The sequence below is a fragment of the Dermacentor andersoni genome, chromosome 3 (genome assembly GCF_023375885.2).
Source record: "Dermacentor andersoni chromosome 3, qqDerAnde1_hic_scaffold, whole genome shotgun sequence".
In the NCBI taxonomy this organism is placed as follows: Eukaryota; Metazoa; Arthropoda; class Arachnida; order Ixodida; family Ixodidae; genus Dermacentor; species Dermacentor andersoni.
The window spans coordinates 236,163,191-236,183,484 of NC_092816.1; the positions used below are offsets into that span (position 1 = coordinate 236,163,191).

Sequence of the window (20,294 nt, forward strand, 5' to 3'; positions counted from 1 at the left end):
ACTTTTAATCTTTATAATAATTGAGTTGATTAAATAAGGCTAATTATCTATTTAGGCAGAATGCAAAAATAATCTGAGTATCTCCGAGCAACGGCAAACAACATTACCTCGGCTCGGTCCAGCTACGTGGAATTTGCATATTTTTAAAGTAAGGACTTTGAGCTGCCACGTGAGGCCACCACAACAAAAACTGCCAGACCACTCTTCAATAAAGTTTCTTCTTCTTTTGCTCAAATTACATGAAACACCCTGTATAATCTTATGATGATGGTAAAGTAGCTCACTCTCCCCCTTCCTAAAAGGAAGAGGAGAATTAGCAGGTGCACATGGTTGAATGAGGGAAGGAGAAAAAAGCAACTCCCCCCCTCCTCCATTGTTTGTTCCTCACTTCCTCATCCAGAAGACTCGCCACTTTTAAACATGTGGAGTTTATCCTATTATAAGCACCCACTTATTTCTCCTTCTCTAGGGGTTTAGGGAGAATTAGCTATATAAATGCTGCCAATATAAGCAGTACAGGATTACACTGTGCCTCATAGTATGACTCATTGTGTAATTTCATGGCAGAAGTCAGTCATTCAGTAAAATAAATCTAGCAGGTAGAGGTAGGAACACAATTTAGTGCCTGGATAGCTCAAGCCATTATTGAAGTAACCGTCATTGCCAGGGTTACAATGTTCCTGTAGATAGGGGCAAGGGAAGCGCAGATGGCATGCGAGGGCTGCCATGAGAAGTTATGGGACAGAGATGTGGTGGCTGCTGTTGGGAGTGAGAGACGTAGTTATCCTACTCAAAACTTAGCAGACCTAGCTAAAATGCTGGTGAAATTTTTTATATATGCGCTAAGTAGTCGTTACAGTTACGAAATATAATGCATGACATTTGTGGCCAGTTTGTACGAGCTTTCAGACTTTTTTTTTCTAAGATAAATGGTATGGGAATGGAACTGATAAGATTTCTTATAATGTTTCTGTTTTACTGTTATTCCGGTCAAATGTGGTCCTTAATGTAGCCTTATATTCTGCCACACAAGCAAAACTAACTCATCAATTTTATTGTCGCTGCTCACCATCCAATTCAAGGCTGCAACCACAGTGTAGTATGCAAGCTGAAAAACACTGATGGCCACATTGCAGCATTTTTTATTCTGTACAGGAACAGCACCGAAGCGGGATAACAAGGAGAGATAATGCATTGGGCTGACTGAAAATGTGTTTAATTTTTAAATTAAATATTTCCTGCATAAAAGTAACAGATCTCACAAGGGACAGATGGGACACTGTGTAACCTACAGGCTTTGAGAGTGCACTAACACTATGAGAATGCAAACCAGTAACAATTTGTAAATGTTTTTCTGCGTAGTGGTGTCACCCTCTGTCTGGTAAAGTGCCACTATAAGAGCACTTCTGTAATCAACACAAATAAGAAACCTGTCAAGTTTTTAGTACTAGAAAGGCATGGGTTGTGCGAGTGTACCATTAAGGACTTGACATGAAAAGGAACTTGCACATTTTTCATGCGGGTTTGTCTGGATGTTTAGTTTTTCTAACCCGTTTATACCAAGGATAATGTATTCTGATAATCGATGTCATAAGTGGGTTACAGAAAAATAAATCAAGAAAAGGATTTGAAAATTTTAATCCGAAGGAAAGCGTGTCACTTTCACAGTTTCAGAGCTGGCACTCTTTGGTCACCATTGGCTCTTGTGCTATAAAACCCCATACATCGTCATCACTGTTTCAGAGAGAAGCCATAGTCTGTCAGCTTTGCTTGCTTCACGTAAGGCTTGCTGAAATTTTTGTCTGAAGATCGTCTAAGTGCTCCGCATAGCATAGAGACAAGTCCTTCACAAAAAGGAAGTTCCGTAGAGACAGTAATCTGTACGTGGCCCTCTGCGTAAACACAAACTGGGCAGTCTGGACTGCTGTGTCGTTGGAGTTGCCATTGCTGAATTTCGTAGTTTTGCTGGCATCCCGCGTAGCTGTTTACTCTCAAAAGCGGCTGACAGCAGGCACATCCATTCGTACAACCAATAACATGGCCTGGGGACATCTTAGAAAGTGGGTTGTTTTAACGTAAAACTGAAGTTAAACCTGACAGTGCACAGCTTCTCATTCTATATAAACTGATATTTTTAGTGTGTTTTAGTACATATTTGCCAATTCCAAGATTGAAAACAGCTTGTGGTCGGTGTTTTGTGTTCTCGCTGTCATCTTGTAAGATAGAAGGGCAGCTAGGCCAGGCCTGCACATTTCATAAGGGAAATTGCTTGTAAACAGCAGGCACAAGTTTGAGGCTGATGGCCAGGCACAGCTTCTGTTGGCTTTTAACCTGGCTCTTTTCTTTGCTCTCCGCAGCAAGAAGGGCTTCAAAGTACGGTCATTTGGGTCGGGTGCCCAGGTTAAGCTGCCTGGGTCAGCACCGGACAAGCCCAATGTGTATGACTTTGGCGTGACCTATGAGCAGATGTACCAGGACCTAATGGAAAAGGACAAGGCCCTGTATCCTTGCTCACTACAGCCACAAGCATATACGTACAGTCAAACCTCATTATAGCAAAATGGTTATAACACACTAATGGATCTAAGTAATCGTCATCTTAACGAAGCAAATTTTTTTGTATAAATGTATGTTACACTGTTTAGTTTGTAAGGAAGGTTGAGTGATAATTCAGGCTACTTAGGCTGAAATGTGGTGGCGCACAGTGCTGCTAGCAACCTGTCTGGCGTCGTTCAGAACTCTCTTGAATTGCTAAATCAGTGCCTGTACTTCAGTGCTGTAACCTTGATGTAACCAAATCTGCTTTCTGTGCACACTGTGTGCTGGTCAAAGGCACGCACTAATGCATAATTTATTCTGTGCTAACAGTGCCGAACACAAATAGAGAAGTGCTTGCCTGGCTACACAGAGGTTTCATACATCCTGCCCTGTCTAACCATGACCATTATTTCCACCCTTTGACATTGGCCCACTGTTATTGTCGGGCTCGGCCACTTGGTGCAACGAATGACAAGAATGTAAAATGAAGCATAGCATTGTAAAACGCCCCCTCTGCTCTCATGCACTTGGCAATTAGTTGGCTTAACATCTTGTAAACATTCCAGGGGTTGAATGTGCTTTATTTCATGCAATGCTCAATGCTGGGTGCCAGCACAAAGAATTGCTTTCTTTTTGTTTATGGATAGTGCACATTAGTTTTTGTAAACGTATCAGTCTGGAATGGCCTTAACAGTAACCAAACAATTGAAACAACTTTGGATGCGTTGTTGAAACATAGAAGTAATAACTTTTCAGCTTTATGCAATATCACAGAGTGCTGTCATGCTGTAAATGCAGAATAGTTTGGTCATTTTCATTATCGGTGCGTACAATTTTTGATTGCTACTGTATGTATTTTTTTAACTTTTTGCTGCTTTTATTTCATGATGCGGTAACATGTGTTTCCTGCCACAAAATTTATTTTCCCAAAATGAGAAGTTTGTACCCATTGACAAACTCGTTGGATGTCCCAGAAGAGATTTCTCTGTCTGTATAAACTGACCTATCATGTTAAACTTCAAAGACTTCACCCCAGTTGAACTTCAACCAAGAAAGTATGTGACTGCATTTTGAAAGCCACCTCCTGCTGTATAGCTCCCTTGACGGTGTGCGACTGTAGGTACACGCAGAATGGCATCTTGCACATGCTGGATCGGAACCGGCGGATCAAGCCCACCCCGGAACGCTTTCAGAGCTGCTACGACAAGTTTGATGTCATCTTCACTGTGGAGGAGCGAGTCTACGACCAGGTTGTCGAGGGTGAGTAACACATGCTCTGTTGGGCTTTGTCGATGTCTTCCTACTGTTGGGCAGTTGGACTGAAATCCAGGCAGACACATCCTGGTGAAGGTAATTTTATTGTGATGGCAGTTATTAGGGCCCTTGCACATCAGATGTTGGAGGTCACGGGATCTGCTACGGCTGCTAAGGCTGGCCGAGAAGGCTAGTGCCTCGATGTGCTACTCTTTTGTGTGGCTAGTGATCTGCTGAGTTGGAGGCACAGTGAAATGGTAAAGAGAGGGGCAGCACAGTATCTTTGCTTTGGGACGAGCTTGTGTGCTCCCTGCTGCCAGCTCTCCTCATCACTGTAGCATTGTGACCATTAGTGCTTAGGGGCATGACACCACGCATGTTTAGTTAGCAAGTGAATGTTTACTTCAATATATACTATCCACAATCTAGGATCACGTGAGGTAATGATCATGCTGGATGGTTAGGGTGATTCTCCTTGGCACACAGTAGCCCCGGACAGGGGGCCGGAATGAAATAAATGTTTCTCTCTCTTCTTGGCACACAGCGTAGCTGAAGTGTGTGTGCAGAGTGGTGTCCCTGCTTGTACATGACGTAGAGCGATCCTGAACTTGGCTTGAGCTGATATCATGTCTGAAAAAATCGCTTGTTTGCTAGGCTAATTGCCTGCAACATTTTCTGGGTAGATAAAAGTAGTGCAAAATAGAATGAGCACAAGCTCTTACTATTTATTCATAAAAAAGGCAGCGAGGTTAGAAGAAAGGAAAGTACATGCCTTATACACTGGCCTTGAAGAATGCCTCCTCACCTTTGTAGAGTGTTGCAGGCTAGTTGCTGGTGTGGGCACTGTTACGTTTTGATATTAAAAACAGTTCCAGAATGAGCTGAGATTTTGTTTTTGCTTTCCCCATGGTAAAATATGTATCATAAGCAAAAGTACAGACGCTTGCCATGTACTGGAAGTACGTCTCATATCGCCACTGCAGAAGTGTATAGAGTTAGGGGTGCACCGAGCAGCCAGGACGATGTTCTGCAAGCAAGGAACACACCTGAGGCACAAATGACCCGCAAAATTTACAGACAAACAAACTTCCTCCTTGCGCATTCTCTGCCAATGTGGGCAGTTTGTTTCTTGGATGCTACTTTTTGGCCATTTCGATAGGCCCAAATTTTTGTTGTTTCAATCCTAAAATTGGCCTTCGCCGAATATTTCGAGCATGACCAGTCAGCAGGCATGCTGGGGTTGCCAACTCTTCAGTGCATGCAGTCAAGGGGGGGGGGGGGGGGGGGGGGGGCAGCTGACAACAACCAACCCTGCCAGTGCCAGGAGCCATCTGGCACTGACAGCAGGTAAGAATTTATTGTGCGCAAATTTAGCAATGAAGACTAGGTGACCGAAGACTAAATAAATGAATAAATAAATAAATAAATAAATAAATTACTCACAGTAGAGGCTGCCCTGGGAACATGGGCACCTTTAGCTTTCTGGAATGTTTTCTTGGCCATGCTCATGCTCCTGATGTGCCCCACTTTTATTTAGTGGAGATTCTAGTCAGATTTCACCTTTAATGCTGTTCACATTCTTTGGAAACTTTACCCCGTTTTTGGTATGTGTGAGCATACCTAACCTCTTTCCCACCAACTTGAGTCACTTTCATAAGACTTCCATAAACCTCTTTGACACCAACTGGGGTATCAGACTATGTGCTGCTCTTCAGTAAACCTCTGATGCCAACCACTGGGAATGTAACTCTGTATGTGTGCCAGACTTCCATAAACCTCTTTGACGCCAACTGGGGTATCAGAGTATGTGCTGCTTTTCAGTAAACCTCTGATGCCAACCACTGGGAAGGTAACTCTGTATGTGTGCCAGACTTCCATAAACCTCTTTGACGCCAACTTGGATCTCTGTGCTGCTCTTCACTGAAACTATTTGATGCCAACTAGGGGCACTCAGTATGTGTCACTGGTTATGTGCCACCTTTCATAATAATCATTACATAAAACATATTGTCACGAGACAGCGAAGGGGCTGCTACTGTCGGTCGAGGACAATGGTGGTGAAGTAGCCAGAAGCATGCAAAAGCCTTGCATTCGTCGCTGCTGCTTGTGGCTGTTGTAACCTTGTATATAGTAATAATTTCTAAATTCATGTTATTCCCATAACATCCTTTTTAGTGGAAGTGCTGAGTAAGGGCCAGCTTACGCTGGCCCTTACTCTAATCGGTCATAAAATTGCATTTACGCTGAAACCACATGATGCGGTGCGGTTCGCATGCGCCCTCTGGTTGACCAAATAGGTAACCAGCTACTGGCAGCATGCACGAGCGAGTTGGCAGTCTCGTGTGCTGGTGACCAGCAAAATTTCGCACCGTGCCAGGATTTTGTTATTACGTTTGCTCTCTTATTAGTTATCTTTTTTATTAGTTAGCTCGAGCGGTTCGCATGCGCCGGCATCCGCACTTCGGTTTGGGGATGCGACGTCTGTTGAAAGCTGGCAACCATTCGGCAGTGCGCAGAGCAACGCTGTTCGAAGTCGGCAACTATCGCCAACAGCAGACGACACTGGCATATTTTTGTCGATGTAGGTTGAAGCTTCCGTGTCATGGTGAAAACGCGACTCTTGCACTGCCACATTCTGTGCTGCATGTGTGGCGTTGATGTGGTGACCAACCTTTGGAACACTGCGCAGTTTTTTTACCTGCGCTGTTTTCTTTTTATTTGTTTATTGCTACCGCATAATGTTGCGACAGCATATACGTCACTTTGTGCTCAGTTATGTACGACGCGATGGCGCACTTTTTGTAGCTGTGCTAGCGAAAGCTTGTGTTGTGGACAAGCGACGCACCACCGCTCCTTGGCTGGACGAAGCACCAGCATGAAAGAAATGGGAAGCGACCCCATCTTGAGTTGAGTTCTGAGAATCCTCCATCGCCCTCAGTGTCTCGGCTACCGGACAGGGACCGAGAGTTTGCCCCCTTGAACACATGCAGCTCTCGCCGGCGTCTTTTGTAGAAAATAAACGCAGTCTGTTTTCTGCCACCAACTGATGCGTGCTCCTTTCGCGGATGGGGCCAGACCCCGTATGTAACACTGGCAATGAGGCAGGAGTTGCGAAGCGGATAAGTTTTCGAAGTTAAGGCCATGGCTACAGGACGAATGCACGGCACTGTAGAGCCTTTCTCAATCGGGAATCATGGATCCAGCGCCTCGACTTTTACTTCGTGGCGAGCGACGTCAGTGACGAAGCGAAGAGGCGGGCACTTTTGCCTGTGCTTTGTGGAGCCGACATTTTTGAACACTTTGTGCAAGCTGATAGTGCCGAAGATCCCGGGAAAAGTCAACTTCAATGATTTAGTGGCACTTCTCAGGCGGCACTTCGACACCAGGACATCCGAGCTTTACAGCCGGTACATGTTTCAAAGACCCAACCAACGGCCAGACGAGCCGATCAGCAGCTACGCTGCGGCCCTCGGAACCTTGACAGCTGACTGCTTTGCCTTCGGCTACGATATCGACGACGTCACCTGACACCCAAACTACCACTTCAGCAGCGAACCCAACTATGTCGCCCCAAGATGTGATGCTCCAGGACAGGTCCGCCTGCGGCGTCTGGGACGAACATCTTCCGCAGAGACTGTTCGCAGACAAAGCCTGACATTTCAACGTGCTGTGGACTTATCCCTGTGAGTGGAAAGTGCGTCAATTGAGAGAGGGGTTAGTGACAATGTGTTTTTCATTTCTGTGACGCTGGACAAACGATCACAGTTACGAAAGATGAAACGTGCTGCTCTGTTCTGTGCGGCTTCGTGGGCGTCGATAAGAGAGTTAGTGAAAGGGTCCCACACTGAGTTAGCATATTCTAATTTGGAGCGGACAAGCGATTTGTACAGAAGAAGTTTAACAGGTGTCGCGGCTAAGGAAAAATTCCGTTTCAGATATCCAAGCATGCGGTTAGCGGATGCGATGATAGAAATATGTGCCTTCCAAGCTAGGTTTGACGTTATAATGACACCGAGGTATTTGTAAGATGTTGCCGGTGTTAGCAGGGAAGAACAAATAGTGTAGGTAGCGGGGCACGGATTGACGCGACGCGAAAAACGCATTAGTTTGCATTTAGTATCGTTAAGTGTCATCTTCCGTTGTGAACACCAGTTAGATATAGTAGCTAAGTCTTCCTGGAGTAGTACAGTGTCAGTATTTTTTATTTCCCGGTAAACCACACAATCATCCGCAAAAGTCGCACTGTGAATGTTACGTTGTTAGGCAAGTCATTAATATATACCAGAAAGAGCAAGGGTCCGATGACAGAACCTTGTGGGACGCCTGAGGTCACAGAAACCGATGACGAGTTAATGCCGTTAGCGTGCACATACTGGAACCTGTTAGAGAAAAAGCATTGAATCCATCGTAGTACATTTTGGTCGATGTTAAGCTTACTTAGTTTGTGAAGAAGCAAGCTGTGAGAGACTTTGTCGAATGCTTTGGAAAAATCTAAATAGATGCAGTCAACCTCACTGCCACGATCATGTATGAAGTTAATATCATTTGTAAAATTTATTAGCTGTGTTTCACAAGAAAAGTGCTTTCTAAAATCATGCTGTGCACGAGTGAAAAATGATGATGACTCAAGAAAGTTCATTAGGGATGACAAGATGGCGTGTTCCATTATCTTGCAAGGAATGCTCGTTAGTGATACTGGCCGATAGTTGAGTGATAGGTGCTTGTCGCCTGATTTATGGAGTGGAACCACCTTAGCCAATTTCCAGTCATCTGGGAGGTCACAAGTTTGAAGGGATTGCTCAAATATTTTCGATAGTATGATAGAAGAATATACTTTAGTGTTTTTCAGGATTTTAGTGCTGATATTATCGGGACCACATGAAGAGGATAACTTTAAACGATCTATGATACTTATAATGCCTTCAAAGTCAAAACGAATGGGATCCATTGGAAATATGATATCGGGAGTATAGTCTGGTGGTGATGCGCTAAAAGGGACAGAAAATGCATTAGCAAAAGTCTCATTAAGTACATTAGCACTATCACTGTTAGGGATGGGATTTGATTGAGAATCCAGGAGAGATTGATGGCTGATCTGACCCATTAACAACGTTCCAGAATTTTTTAGTATCAGTTAAAAGAAATGATGGCAGTGTGACATTAAAGAAATGTTGTTTAGCATCTTTTAACGATTTTTTATAAGTGCCAACCGCGGCTCTTAGAGCTGACCAATGCTCAGATTTTCCGGACGACCTTGCCCTGACATATAACGGCCTTTTTCATTTCCCTAGGCGTTTTAAGGAACGAGTGAACCATGGGGACCTACGATTAGTCATAATGATTTTACGAGGGACATGCAATTCGATTAATTCATGCAGTTTTTTTTAAAACATGCACCAGTTGTCGATAACAGATCGTTTGGCAAATGCCAGGACGAAATCGTCGAGAAAAAACTGGAGGCCATCATTAATTGAAGAAAAATTTGCTTTAGCATAATTGTAAATGGTTTTCGTTTTATTTTGCGTTTTATTCGACGGTAAATTCAACGTGATGTGCGGTAAACAATGACCACTTAAGCTTGGCAAGTATTTTACCTCGAAAACAAAATCTGGGGCGCCCGTTAGCAAAAAGTCTAATACGTTAGAACTGGTAGCTGTCGTCCTTGTCGGCTGGGTAACCATTTGTGTTAGCGAGAAGAAAGAGCAGAGGACTGAAAAACTTGCCAACTCGGAAGATCCGTCACCGTCCACTACAGGGCTAGACCAGTTAATGTTCGGGAAATTGAAGTCACCAAAAATAAAAATAGCACGACCAGGAAACATTGTTTGAATTATGTTCAGAATATCATGAAGGTCGTTAGTAAAGCCGACGGGCGTAGATGGTGCGCGGTAGCACGCACAAAATAATAGAGCTTTATGGTTAATTGTTACCTGTACACATTCGAACTCCAGTGTAGTATCAACACTAACTTCAAAGCATTCTAGATTGTCGGACACAGCGATTAATACACCACCGCCGCGACCAAAAGAACGGTCACAGCGAAATACACGGTAACGCTTTTCCGTTGAAAATATTTCATTATTATGTACAGTTTCATTGAGCCAAGTTTCTGTTAGTACAATGATGTCAGCTGCTGTAGTATCTGCCGTGCAAGATAAGCTATCACGATTGCCAATGACACGGCGTATATTAGTAAAAAGAACTGAGACATTATGAGGTGCCTGCGCAGGTCGGTGCTCATGTTCATTGAGCTATCTCGGAGACAAAGGACCAGAGTTAGTTACAACACGTTTTTCATCTTTTTCTTGAACACTATCAGTTATAGGGCAGTAGGTATAACATTTTTTTCTTCAGAATAAGCTTGTTAAAACGAAGACTGAACGGTTCACCGAGCTCAGTTTGCTTTGCGAATTCAGCAAGCTTTTTCCGTGCATGCCTGGTGCCCGGGGCAAAATCTTCATTAATCGAGAAATTGGACTCTTTTAGCTTGCTTTTTGCGCCCATGACTTGTTCGTTAATATTGTAGTGCGTGAATTTCACAATTATTGGTCGCATTTTCCCAGTTACAGCCTTACCGATCCTGTGCGCACGTTCAATGTCCAGTTCGGCTAAGGTTAAGGACATGTTCCTTTGAACAATACCTCTTCTTTTTTCCTCGGATTCTGCCCATGTTTCATTGGGTCCGTCTGGAACATTATAAAACACAATATTGTTTCTACGAGACTTATCCTAAAGGTCATTTAAACGGATTTTTAGTATCTCATTTTGAGATAGTGCTCTTTCAGCATTTTCCCTCACTGTGGTCATGTCCTCCCGAACTGCGTTGAGCAACTGCAGTTTATTTTCAACAGCGTTAAGGCGGGCTGAGATTTCTGTCATGTTTTTACTCAGTTCCTTCTGATTTGCTGTAAGGCTTTGCAGGGAATCAAATATGCATGCCTGTCCTTGTTCTATGTAGGTGAAACGGTCCCGAAGATCATGAAGCAGCGTTAAAACTGGACTGTCATCACCTGAAGCTGTTGCGGATTTATTAGACTTTGGCCCGGGATTCAGCTCGACATCCCCGGACAGCAACATTTTCATCACGCAGAAACACTCATGCACATGGTTCAAAAGCAGCTGTGGGCATGGCAACACGACAAGGAACGCGTTATCTGAGCGTTTAGAAGATGTGTAACAAACCTGAAACAGGCAGAAGCGGAAGATATTTGTCAGCCGCATTGTAGCGTTGTTCCCATGCCCACTGAACTGCTGCGGACGGTGCCAGTAGTTTAAGTAGAGCGGGGGCGTTGATGTCGATGGTGATGCAGTAGACCGTCCAGGGAGAGTCACAGGAACTGGCGCTGGCATGGCAACTCCTGGGTCGGCGGAGGATGCGTCACTTGGCGCTGGATTTTCAGTCTGCAACACGTGTGGCAAAGCGCCATTGCAGCACCGATAAGGAGCCGCAGTGGTGCTTGGGCTGGATGCTGTCACGAGCTGAAACAGGCAGAAGCGGAAGATATTTGTTAGCCGCATTGTAGCGTTGTTCCCATGCCCACTCTTGGGATAAAAGCAGATAACTCCACGTCATCAGAGGCCACTCTATCAGGAACGCTGGAGCCTTCGCAATCATCGGTGACCAAACCAGAGATTGGCATTGCCCCTGAGACCGTGCCAAACACAACTGCAGAGTTATGCCCACAGCGGGAACGACAGCCTCCGGATCACTACGGCGACTCCATCTGAGAAGGGAGGAAAGTGTTGTGTACAGGTGACGCTCCACCGCTCCTCGGCTGGACAAAGCACCAGTGTGGACGAAACAGGAAGCGACCCCACCCCGAGTTGAGTTCCAAGAATTCTCCATCACCCCCAGCGTCTCGGCCACTGGACATGGACCAAGAGTTTGCTCCCTCGAACATATGCGGCTCTCATCTGCGTCTCTTGTAGAAAATAAACTCCATTTTCTGCCACCAACCAATCCGCATTCCTTTCACAGATGGGGCTAAACCCTGTACGTAACAGCTTGCAAGAACGCACATACATGAACACACAGGTGTTCACTGCCAATGAGCAAGGGATCTGTCGCAGCAACATCATAGCGCTCTGAAGCGCCGCAGCGTTATCTATTAACATACTCCTATACAGATGGTTCTATATTTTCACGGAATACAGCTGTGTTGATTGACAAGTCACTTCATCACCGAGCATGCGTGTGAATCATCAACAATGGCTTGTTGATTTAGTTGCACTTTGCTGCTGAGGTCTCTTTAGTAGCTGCCAAGTTAATAGGGAGTCTACAATTGATTATGTGATGTAATAAGGCATCGCACTTCGGAACAATGATGTAACACTGAATGAACGTACAGGAGCGCTGTGCGACACATACAGAGCTCGTATTTGTTCATTCTATGTTACGTCATTGTTTCAAAGTGCACTGCCATATTAAGTCATGACTAACCAACTAGCCCACCAGTACGTCTTAAGCAATTGATTACAATTATGACAGACATGAAAGGGATATGTACATATCTCAGTTACTTGTTCAGCAGAGATGCTTTCAGAGAAGAATGTTTGCTTGAAAACAAATATTAATTGATATTGCTGAAAAGACACCCCATATTTCACGTAATGTTTCCATTTCTTGTTGGTGCTAAAAATGTCCCTGCAAATAGTAGTGTTATGTCATTCATGCTTTAAGAGATGACAGAGGTTTACGGGGACACACAAGGCAGCAATGCCCATACATAAAGGCCTGGGTGGCCAATCTGCTGCCCCTTCACTGTTTATCTATATCTCTATCAGCATTTAAACAATGTACAGCCTGTGGTCAAAGTGAATGCAGGCATGCTTACTCTCCTGGCAATGACGACAATCAAGGATGATTGCCTTGAGACCGTTCGCTGCTGTCAACATCATTTATGCATGCATTCTCATTTTATTCTTTTCCTAGATAAAAAAGAAGCTTGCACAGTCAGTGAGCTATAGCAAAGTAATGTTATTTGATTGCGTTGGGCATGGCCCAAATGTCATTCATGTAGTGACAACCTAGCTGGCTAATGCACAGCCACAACAAAAAGAGAAGTGCATAGGCTAACAAACAGGTGCACAGTACCTGTATTTCATCGCAAAGCAAACCAAGATTATCAAGCGACTATAGAGATCTAGACTAAGGAGACGCAATCGTTGAGGGCCCCTAGTACTTGGGGCCTCAACGATTGTGTCTCCTTAGTCTAGATCTCTAATAAGCTTTGCAATGAGTGCAGTGATCTTGCATGCAAAATGGTTGATATAGTAAGTCGTTTTATATTTGCCTTTCTTAATCAGTAACAGCTTAAACAGGTATACGACAATGAAATGAAATGCTGGCTCATATGGTGCACAAGACACAAGTAGGGGAGAACATTTGCCATGCCTGCTGTAACACCAGTTCCAACATGCAGTAGCTTGTAGGCAATGAATGCATATTCATTGTGTCAGTGCAACTTGCACCTACCTCTAATGAAAGCACAGAATGTCTGCATTGTAGACATTAGTTCATTAGCACCGTGTGCGGGGCAGCACAAGAAAATAAGGGAATTTTTATTCCATTCTCTATTTTCATAACCAACAGACAGTTTCTTGGGTGGAGCTTTGTGACAAATTCATAATATTGTTACGTGTGGAAAGACAGATGAAAGAGGCTATATACAGGCTATTTACACTGGAGCCAGACCGCCAGGCCGGCACTCGCTCGCGCCTAGGGCACAGACCCACTTCGTCGTCGTTCTCGCGGCGGCTCGTCCCTTGAGCATCGCTCGATGATATCGTAATGCTACCCCCCCAGCGGCAAAAGCGCCGTCACAGTGCTGTTAAATATCCGAGGCGCGTGGGGAGTTTTAGGGTTTGAGTCGGGCGACGTGGACAATGTCACTGGTTGTCACAGCGGAGGACGTAGTGGGCGTGGCTAGAACGATTTCGTAGGTGACATTGGTCACTTGGCGAAGCACGCGATATGGGCCTGTGTAGCAGGAAAGCAGTTTTTCACAAAGGCCCACTTTCGCGATGGTGACCAAAGCAACACGAGGGTGCCGGGCCATAAATGGACATCACGGTGACGGAGGTAGTAGCGTTGCTTTTGTTTGCCTTGAGTGACTTGTAGACGAGCGCACGCAAGTTGGTGAGCATGGTCAGCATGGGCGATAGCATCACGAACATAAGCGCTAGTTGAAGCTATGGTGGACGGAAGCACAGTGTCCAGTGGTAGCGTCGGTTCACGGCCATACAGGAGGTAAAAAGGCGAAAAGCCAGCAGTTTCTAGACGGGAAGAGTTGTACGCAAAGGTAATGTAAGGTAGAGCCTGGTCCTAGTCACGGTGGTCGTCTGAAATGAATTTGGATAGCATGTCTGTAAGGGTGCGGTTTAAACGCTCAGTGAGGCCATTCGTTTGAGGGTGGTAGGAGGTGGTAAATTTGTGCTGTATTGAGCAGGCACGCATGATATCGTCAATGACTTTGGCTAAGAACGTACGGCCACAATCTGTTAGCAATTGACGAGAAGCACCATGAATCAAAATGATATCATGCAGGAGGAAGCCCGCAACATCAGTTGCGCAACTGGTCGGAAGAGCGCGGGTTACAGCGTAGTGGGTCGTGTAGTCCGCCGCGACTGCAACCCACTTGTTTCCTGATGTAGATTCCGGAAATGGGCTGAGAAGGTCTAAGCCGACACGATGGAAGGGCTCGGCATGGATGTCGAGCGGCCGCAGGTAACCAGCGGGGAGCTGGGAAGGCTTCTTGCGTCGTTGGCAAAGTTCACAAGCGGCAACGTAACGTCGTACGAAACGGGAAAGGCCCGGCCAGAAAAAGCGGCAATGTACACGGTCATAGGTTCGAGATACGCCGCGGTGTCCTGCCGTTGGTGCGTCGTGAAGCTTTTCTAGAACGATTGAGCGGAGGTGTTTAGGTATGACAAGAACTCAGAGCTGTCAGAATGAAGGTTACGATGGTACAGAGTACCGTTGCGGAGGACGAAGAGGCGTAGAGTGGCGTCGGCCAGAGAGTGTTCAAAACGGTCGATGAGTGCTCTGATGTAGGCATCACGACGTTGCTCGTCGGCGAAACGAAGCAGCTGCGGCACAGAGAATACTCAAGCAGCACTGGTAATATTGGGGGAGTTAGAGTCGTCAACAGGGTAACGCGACAAGCTGTCAGCGTCTTGGTGCAGGCGGCCAGACTTGTAGACCACGCAATATGAAAATTCTTGTAGCCTCAAAGCCCATCGACCAAGCCGGCCTGTAGGATCTTTTAGCGATGAGAGCCAGTAGAGAGCATGATGGTCAGTGACTACGGAAAAAGGGCGACCGTAAAGGTAAGGACGGAACTTCGCAACCGCCCAGACTACAGCAAGGCATTCTCGTTCCATAATGGAATAGTTGCACTCCGATGGTGTGAGGAGGTGGCTCGCATAAGCAATGATGCGATCCTGGCCACGCTGACGCTGGGCTAAGACAGCACCTACGCCATGATTGCTGTCATCTGTACGCAATTCTGTAGGGGCATCAGGGTCGAAGTGGGCGAGAATGGGTGGTGAGGAGAGAAGAGTGACGAGATTAGAGAAGGCGGCGGCTTCTGCAGTACCCCACGAGAATTGTACGCCTTTCTTCAAAAGATTAGTGAGGGGTCTAGCAATTGCCGCAAAATCTTGAACAAAACAACGAAAGTACGAGCATAGCCCTACAAAACTTCGAACGTCTGCGGCTGTCTTCGGAACCGGAAAGTCTCGGACAGTGAAAGTTTTGTCGGGATCAGGCTGTACTCCGGAAGCGTCAACGAGGGGGCCCAGAACAGTAATTTGGCAGCGGCCGAAACGACATTTGGACGAGTTAAGTTGCAGTTTCGGCTTTCGAAATACATCAAGTACAGCTGTTAGACGCTCAAGGTGAGTGTCTAACGTGGGCGAGAAGACGATGACGTCGTCGAGGTAGCAGAGACATGTGGGCCATTTGAAACCTCGGAGCAAGGAGTCCATCATGTGCTCAGAGGTGGCAGGGGCGTTGCATAATCCAAATGGCATTACTTTAAATTGGTATAGGCCATCAGGTGTGATGAATGCGGTTTTTTCTCTGTCCATATTGTCACGTGGTCGTGACGGCAAAGAACACAGTAGCAATACTGTGAAAGGCAAAACTAGCTTTTATTGGGCGAACCTGTGCCCACAAAACAGGCTACACTTAAAGCAGAACGAGAGCGGCGAACACAGTCGGCGATCGTCGTGAATCTGATCAGCGGGTCCAGCGCGTCAGCTTTTTATACAGCAGTCATCGAATGTTCCAGACTAATCGTTGGGACCCGCGCGCCTTCCACAAAGTTCTACACCATTCCCGTCACGCGATGAAATCAGATAACACAAGGTTCGGCGTCAACATACAGCGGATAGAAGCATCGATAACTTTCCAGAGACTTCGGATACATGCAGGCGCGTCCCGCGCTGTGCGATAAGATTTGTTAGGCGGCGAAACGTGGTCGCCCGATAAATATAAGTACACGTGTCAATACCCCCCTCTTAAAAAGCATCGTCCCGATGCTACAAATTTAAGAGAGCGAAACATAAAAGGACACTTGTTAAACATAAGTAACAAAACAACGAAAAAAAAAAATCAAGTCCAAAGGTCAGTTACGCGAAGTCCCAAAGTTTGTCAACGCTGGTGGTACGGCTTGAGTCGCACAACGTGGACAATTTCAGGTCGTGAGCGGCGCCGCTGTGAGAGCGAAATGCCGTCTGGCACGACCTCATAGTCCAGTGCGCCAATACGTCGGATGATCTTGTACGGTCCGAAATAGCGACGCAAGAGCTTCTCGCTCAGTCCTCGGCGGCGTATAGGGGTCCGAACCCAAACACGGTCACCGGGCTGGTACTCGACAAAGCGTCGTCGGAGGTTGTAGTGTCGGCTGTCGGTCCTCTGCTGGTTCCTGATCCGCAGGCGGGCGAGCTGTCGAGCTTCTTCGGCGCGCTGGAGATAGGAAGCGACGTCAAGATTTTCCTCGTCAGTGACATGCGGCAGCATAGTGTCGAGCGTCGTCGTCGGGTTCCTGCCGTAAACCAGCTTAAATGGCGTGATCTGTGTTGTTTCTTGTACCGCTGTGTTATAAGCGAATGTTACGTACGGCAGGACCGCATCCCACGTCTTGTGTTCGACGTCGACGTACATTGCTAGCATGTCGGCGAGGGTCTTGTTCAGGCGCTCCGTGAGACCATTCGTCTGCGGATGGTAGGCAGTTGTCCTCCTGTGACTTGTCTGGCTGTATTGCAGAATGGCTTGCGTGAGGTCTGCTGTAAAAGCCGTTCCTCTGTCTGTGATGAGGACTTCTGGAGCACCATGTCGCAGCAGGATGTTCTCGACGAAAAATTTCGCCACTTCGGCTGCGCTGCCTTTCGGTAGAGCTTTAGTTTCAGCGAAGCGGGATAGATAGTCCGTCGCTACGACGATCCACTTATTTCCGGAAGTTGATGTCGGAAACGGTCCCAACAAGTCCATCCCGATCTGCTGAAAAAGTCGGTGAGGAGGCTTGATCGGCTGTAGTAATCCCGCTGGCCTTGTCGGTGGTGTCTTGCGTCGCTGACAGTCTCGGCATGTCTTGACGTAACGGGCGACATCGGCGGTTAGGTGCGGCCAGTAATACTTTTCTTGTATCCTCGATAGCGTTCGGGAGAAACCGAGGTGCCCAGCGGTCGGATCGTCATGTAGGGCGTGCAGTACTTCTGGACGCAGCGCCGACGGAACAACAAGAAGGTAGTTGGCGCGGACTGGTGAGAAGTTCTTCTTCACGAGTAGGTTGTTTTGAAGCGTGAACGAAGATAATCCACGCTTAAATGCCCTAGGGACAACGTCGGTGTGCCCTTCCAAATACTCGACTAGGGCTTTTAGCTCCGGGTCCCCTCGTTGTTGTTCGGTGAAATCTTCCGCGCTTATTATGCCAAGGAAGGCGTCGTCATCCTCGTCATCTTGCGGCGGCGGGTCAATGGGGGCGCGTGATAGGCAATCGGCATCTGAGTGTTTTCGTCCGGACTTGTATGTTACAGTGATGTCATATTCTTGTAGTCTGAGGCTCCACCGTGCCAGCCGTCCTGAAGGGTCCTTTAAGTTAGCTAGCCAACACAACGCGGGATGGTCGCTGACCACTTTGAATGGCCTGCCATATAGGTAAGGGCGAAATTTCGCTGTAGCCCAAACGATGGCGAAGCATTCCTTTTCGGTTGTAGAATAATTGCCTTCCGCTTTTGACAACGACCGGCTAGCGTAAGCTATCACGTGTTCATGTCCATCTTTTCTCTGGACTAGGACGGCACCGAGGCCTAGGCTACTGGCGTCAGTGTGAATTTCGGTATCGGCGTGCTCGTCGAAGTGCGCAAGTACGGGCGGCGACTGCATGCGTCGTTTGAGTTCTTGAAATGCGTCGGCCTGCGGCGTTTCCCACTTGAACTCGACATCACATTTGGTTAGATGGGTTAGCGGCTCCGCGATGCGTGAAAAGTCCTTGACAAAGCGCCTGTAGTAGGCACACATGCCAAGGAATCTACGCACTGCCTTCTTGTCGATGGGCTGCGGGAACTTTGCGATGGCAGCTGTCTTCTGCGGGTCGGGGCGGACTCCAGATTTGCTGATGACGTGGCCTAAAAATAGAAGCTCCTGGTAAGCGAAGTGGCACTTTTCCGGCTTCAGAGTAAGTCCTGATGACATGATGGCCTCTAGTACTGTTGCAAGCCGCCTAAGGTGATCGTCGAAATTGCCGGCGAAGACAACGACGTCATCCAAGTAAACGAGACAGGTCTGCCACTTCAATCCTGCTAAAACCGTGTCCATCACCCGTTGGAACGTTGCGGGTGCCGAGCACAGTCCAAATGGCATAACCTTGAACTCGTAGAGGCCATCCGGGGTGATGAAGGCGGTCTTTTCGCGATCTCTTTCGTCGACTTCTATTTGCCAATAGCCAGACTTGAGGTCCATCGACGAGAAGTATTTAGCGTTGCAGAGCCGATCCAATGCGTCGTCTATCCGTGGGAGGGGGTATACGTCCTTCTTCGTGATCTTGTTCAGACGACGATAATCGACGCAGAAACGTAGGGTTCCGTCCTTTTTCTTCACTAGGACAACAGGGGACGCCCACGGGCTTTTCGACGGCTGGATGATGTCGTCGCGCAGCATTTCGTCGACTTGTTCTCTTATAGCTTCACGTTCTCGCGGCGAAACTCGGTAAGGGCTCTGGCGGAGTGGTCGAGTGCACTCCTCGGTGATTATGCGGTGCTTGGCGACTGGTGTTTGTCGAATCCTCGATGATGTCGAAAAACAGGCTTTGTATCGTCGGAGCAGACTTCTGAGCTGTTGCTGCTTGCCCATGGGGAGACTTGGATTAATGTCGTAGTTTGGTTCGGGAACCATGGTCGTCGGGGCAGATGCGGCGGAATCCGAGAGGACAAACGCATTACTGGTTTCCAGAATTTCCTCAATGTACCCGATCGTCGTGCCCTTGTTGATGTGCTTGAACTCCTGGCTGAAGTTTGTCAGCAACACTTCAGTTTTCCCTCCATGCAGTCGAGCGATCCCTCTTGCGACGCAAATTTCACGGTCTAGCAATAGACGTTGGTCGCCTTCGATGACGCCTTCTACGTCAGCGGGTGTTTCTGTGCCGACCGAAATAACAATGCTGGAGCGAGGCGGGATGCTCACTTGATCTTCGAGCACACTCAAGGCGTGGCGACTACGAGGGCTCTCCGGCGGTGTCACTTTATCTTCCGACAGCGTTATAGACTTCGACTGCAGGTCGATGATTGCGCCGTGTTGGTTCAGGAAGTCCATACCGAGAATGACGTCTCGTGAACACTGTTGGAGGATAACGAAGGTGGCAGGGTAAGTCCGGTTATGAATGGTTATTCTTGCCGTGCATATTCCAGTCGGCGTGATGAGGTGTCCTCCAGCGGTCCGAATTTGAGGGCCTTCCCATGCGGTCTTAACCTTCTTCAACTGGGCGGCGATGTGTCCACTCATTACGGAGTAATCGGCCCCTGTGTCCACTAAGGCGGTAACTGCGTGGCCGTCGAGAAGCACGTCGAGGTCGGTGGTTCTTTGTCTGGCGTTGCAGTTAGGTCTTGGCGTCGGATCACGGCTGCGTCGCGTTAAACTGAAGCTGGAACGTCGCGTCGTCACGTAGTCTTTTGTCGGTGTAGTCTTGGCTTTCTGACTTCGTTGGGACGGCGGCGTGTCATTATTATGTCGTGGAGATGGTCTCTTCGGCGTCTCCGTCGGCGTCGGAGGATCTTCGTCAGTTCGACGAACAGCAACCGCACCTCCATCGGTTGCTGCTTTTAGTTTTCCGGATATGGGCTCGCAGACCGGCCCCGGGCTGGGCCAGTGTATGGTCGGCGCTGCGGCGACAGGTAACGGCCTGGTGACGGCGAACGCGACGGTCGTCGAGGGCTCCACTGAGTGGCGGCGAGGTAGTCGGCGATATCGCGAGGTCGTTCGCCAATCTGTGGTCGCGGCGCGT

General features: G+C 47.3%; 1 protein-coding gene across 2 annotated transcripts in view; it reads left to right on the forward strand.

Annotated features, from left to right (window-relative positions):
- Ssu72 (Ssu72 CTD phosphatase) overlaps positions 1-20,294 on the forward strand; it is a 64,716-nt gene that overhangs the window by 6,470 nt on the left and 37,952 nt on the right. For both annotated transcript variants that reach the window (XM_050184150.3, XM_055073164.2), the window contains 2 exons: positions 2,358-2,501; positions 3,659-3,798. In XM_050184150.3, the coding sequence (XP_050040107.1) occupies positions 2,358-2,501; positions 3,659-3,798 (284 nt within the window). The remainder of the gene's footprint in view (positions 1-2,357; positions 2,502-3,658; positions 3,799-20,294) is intronic.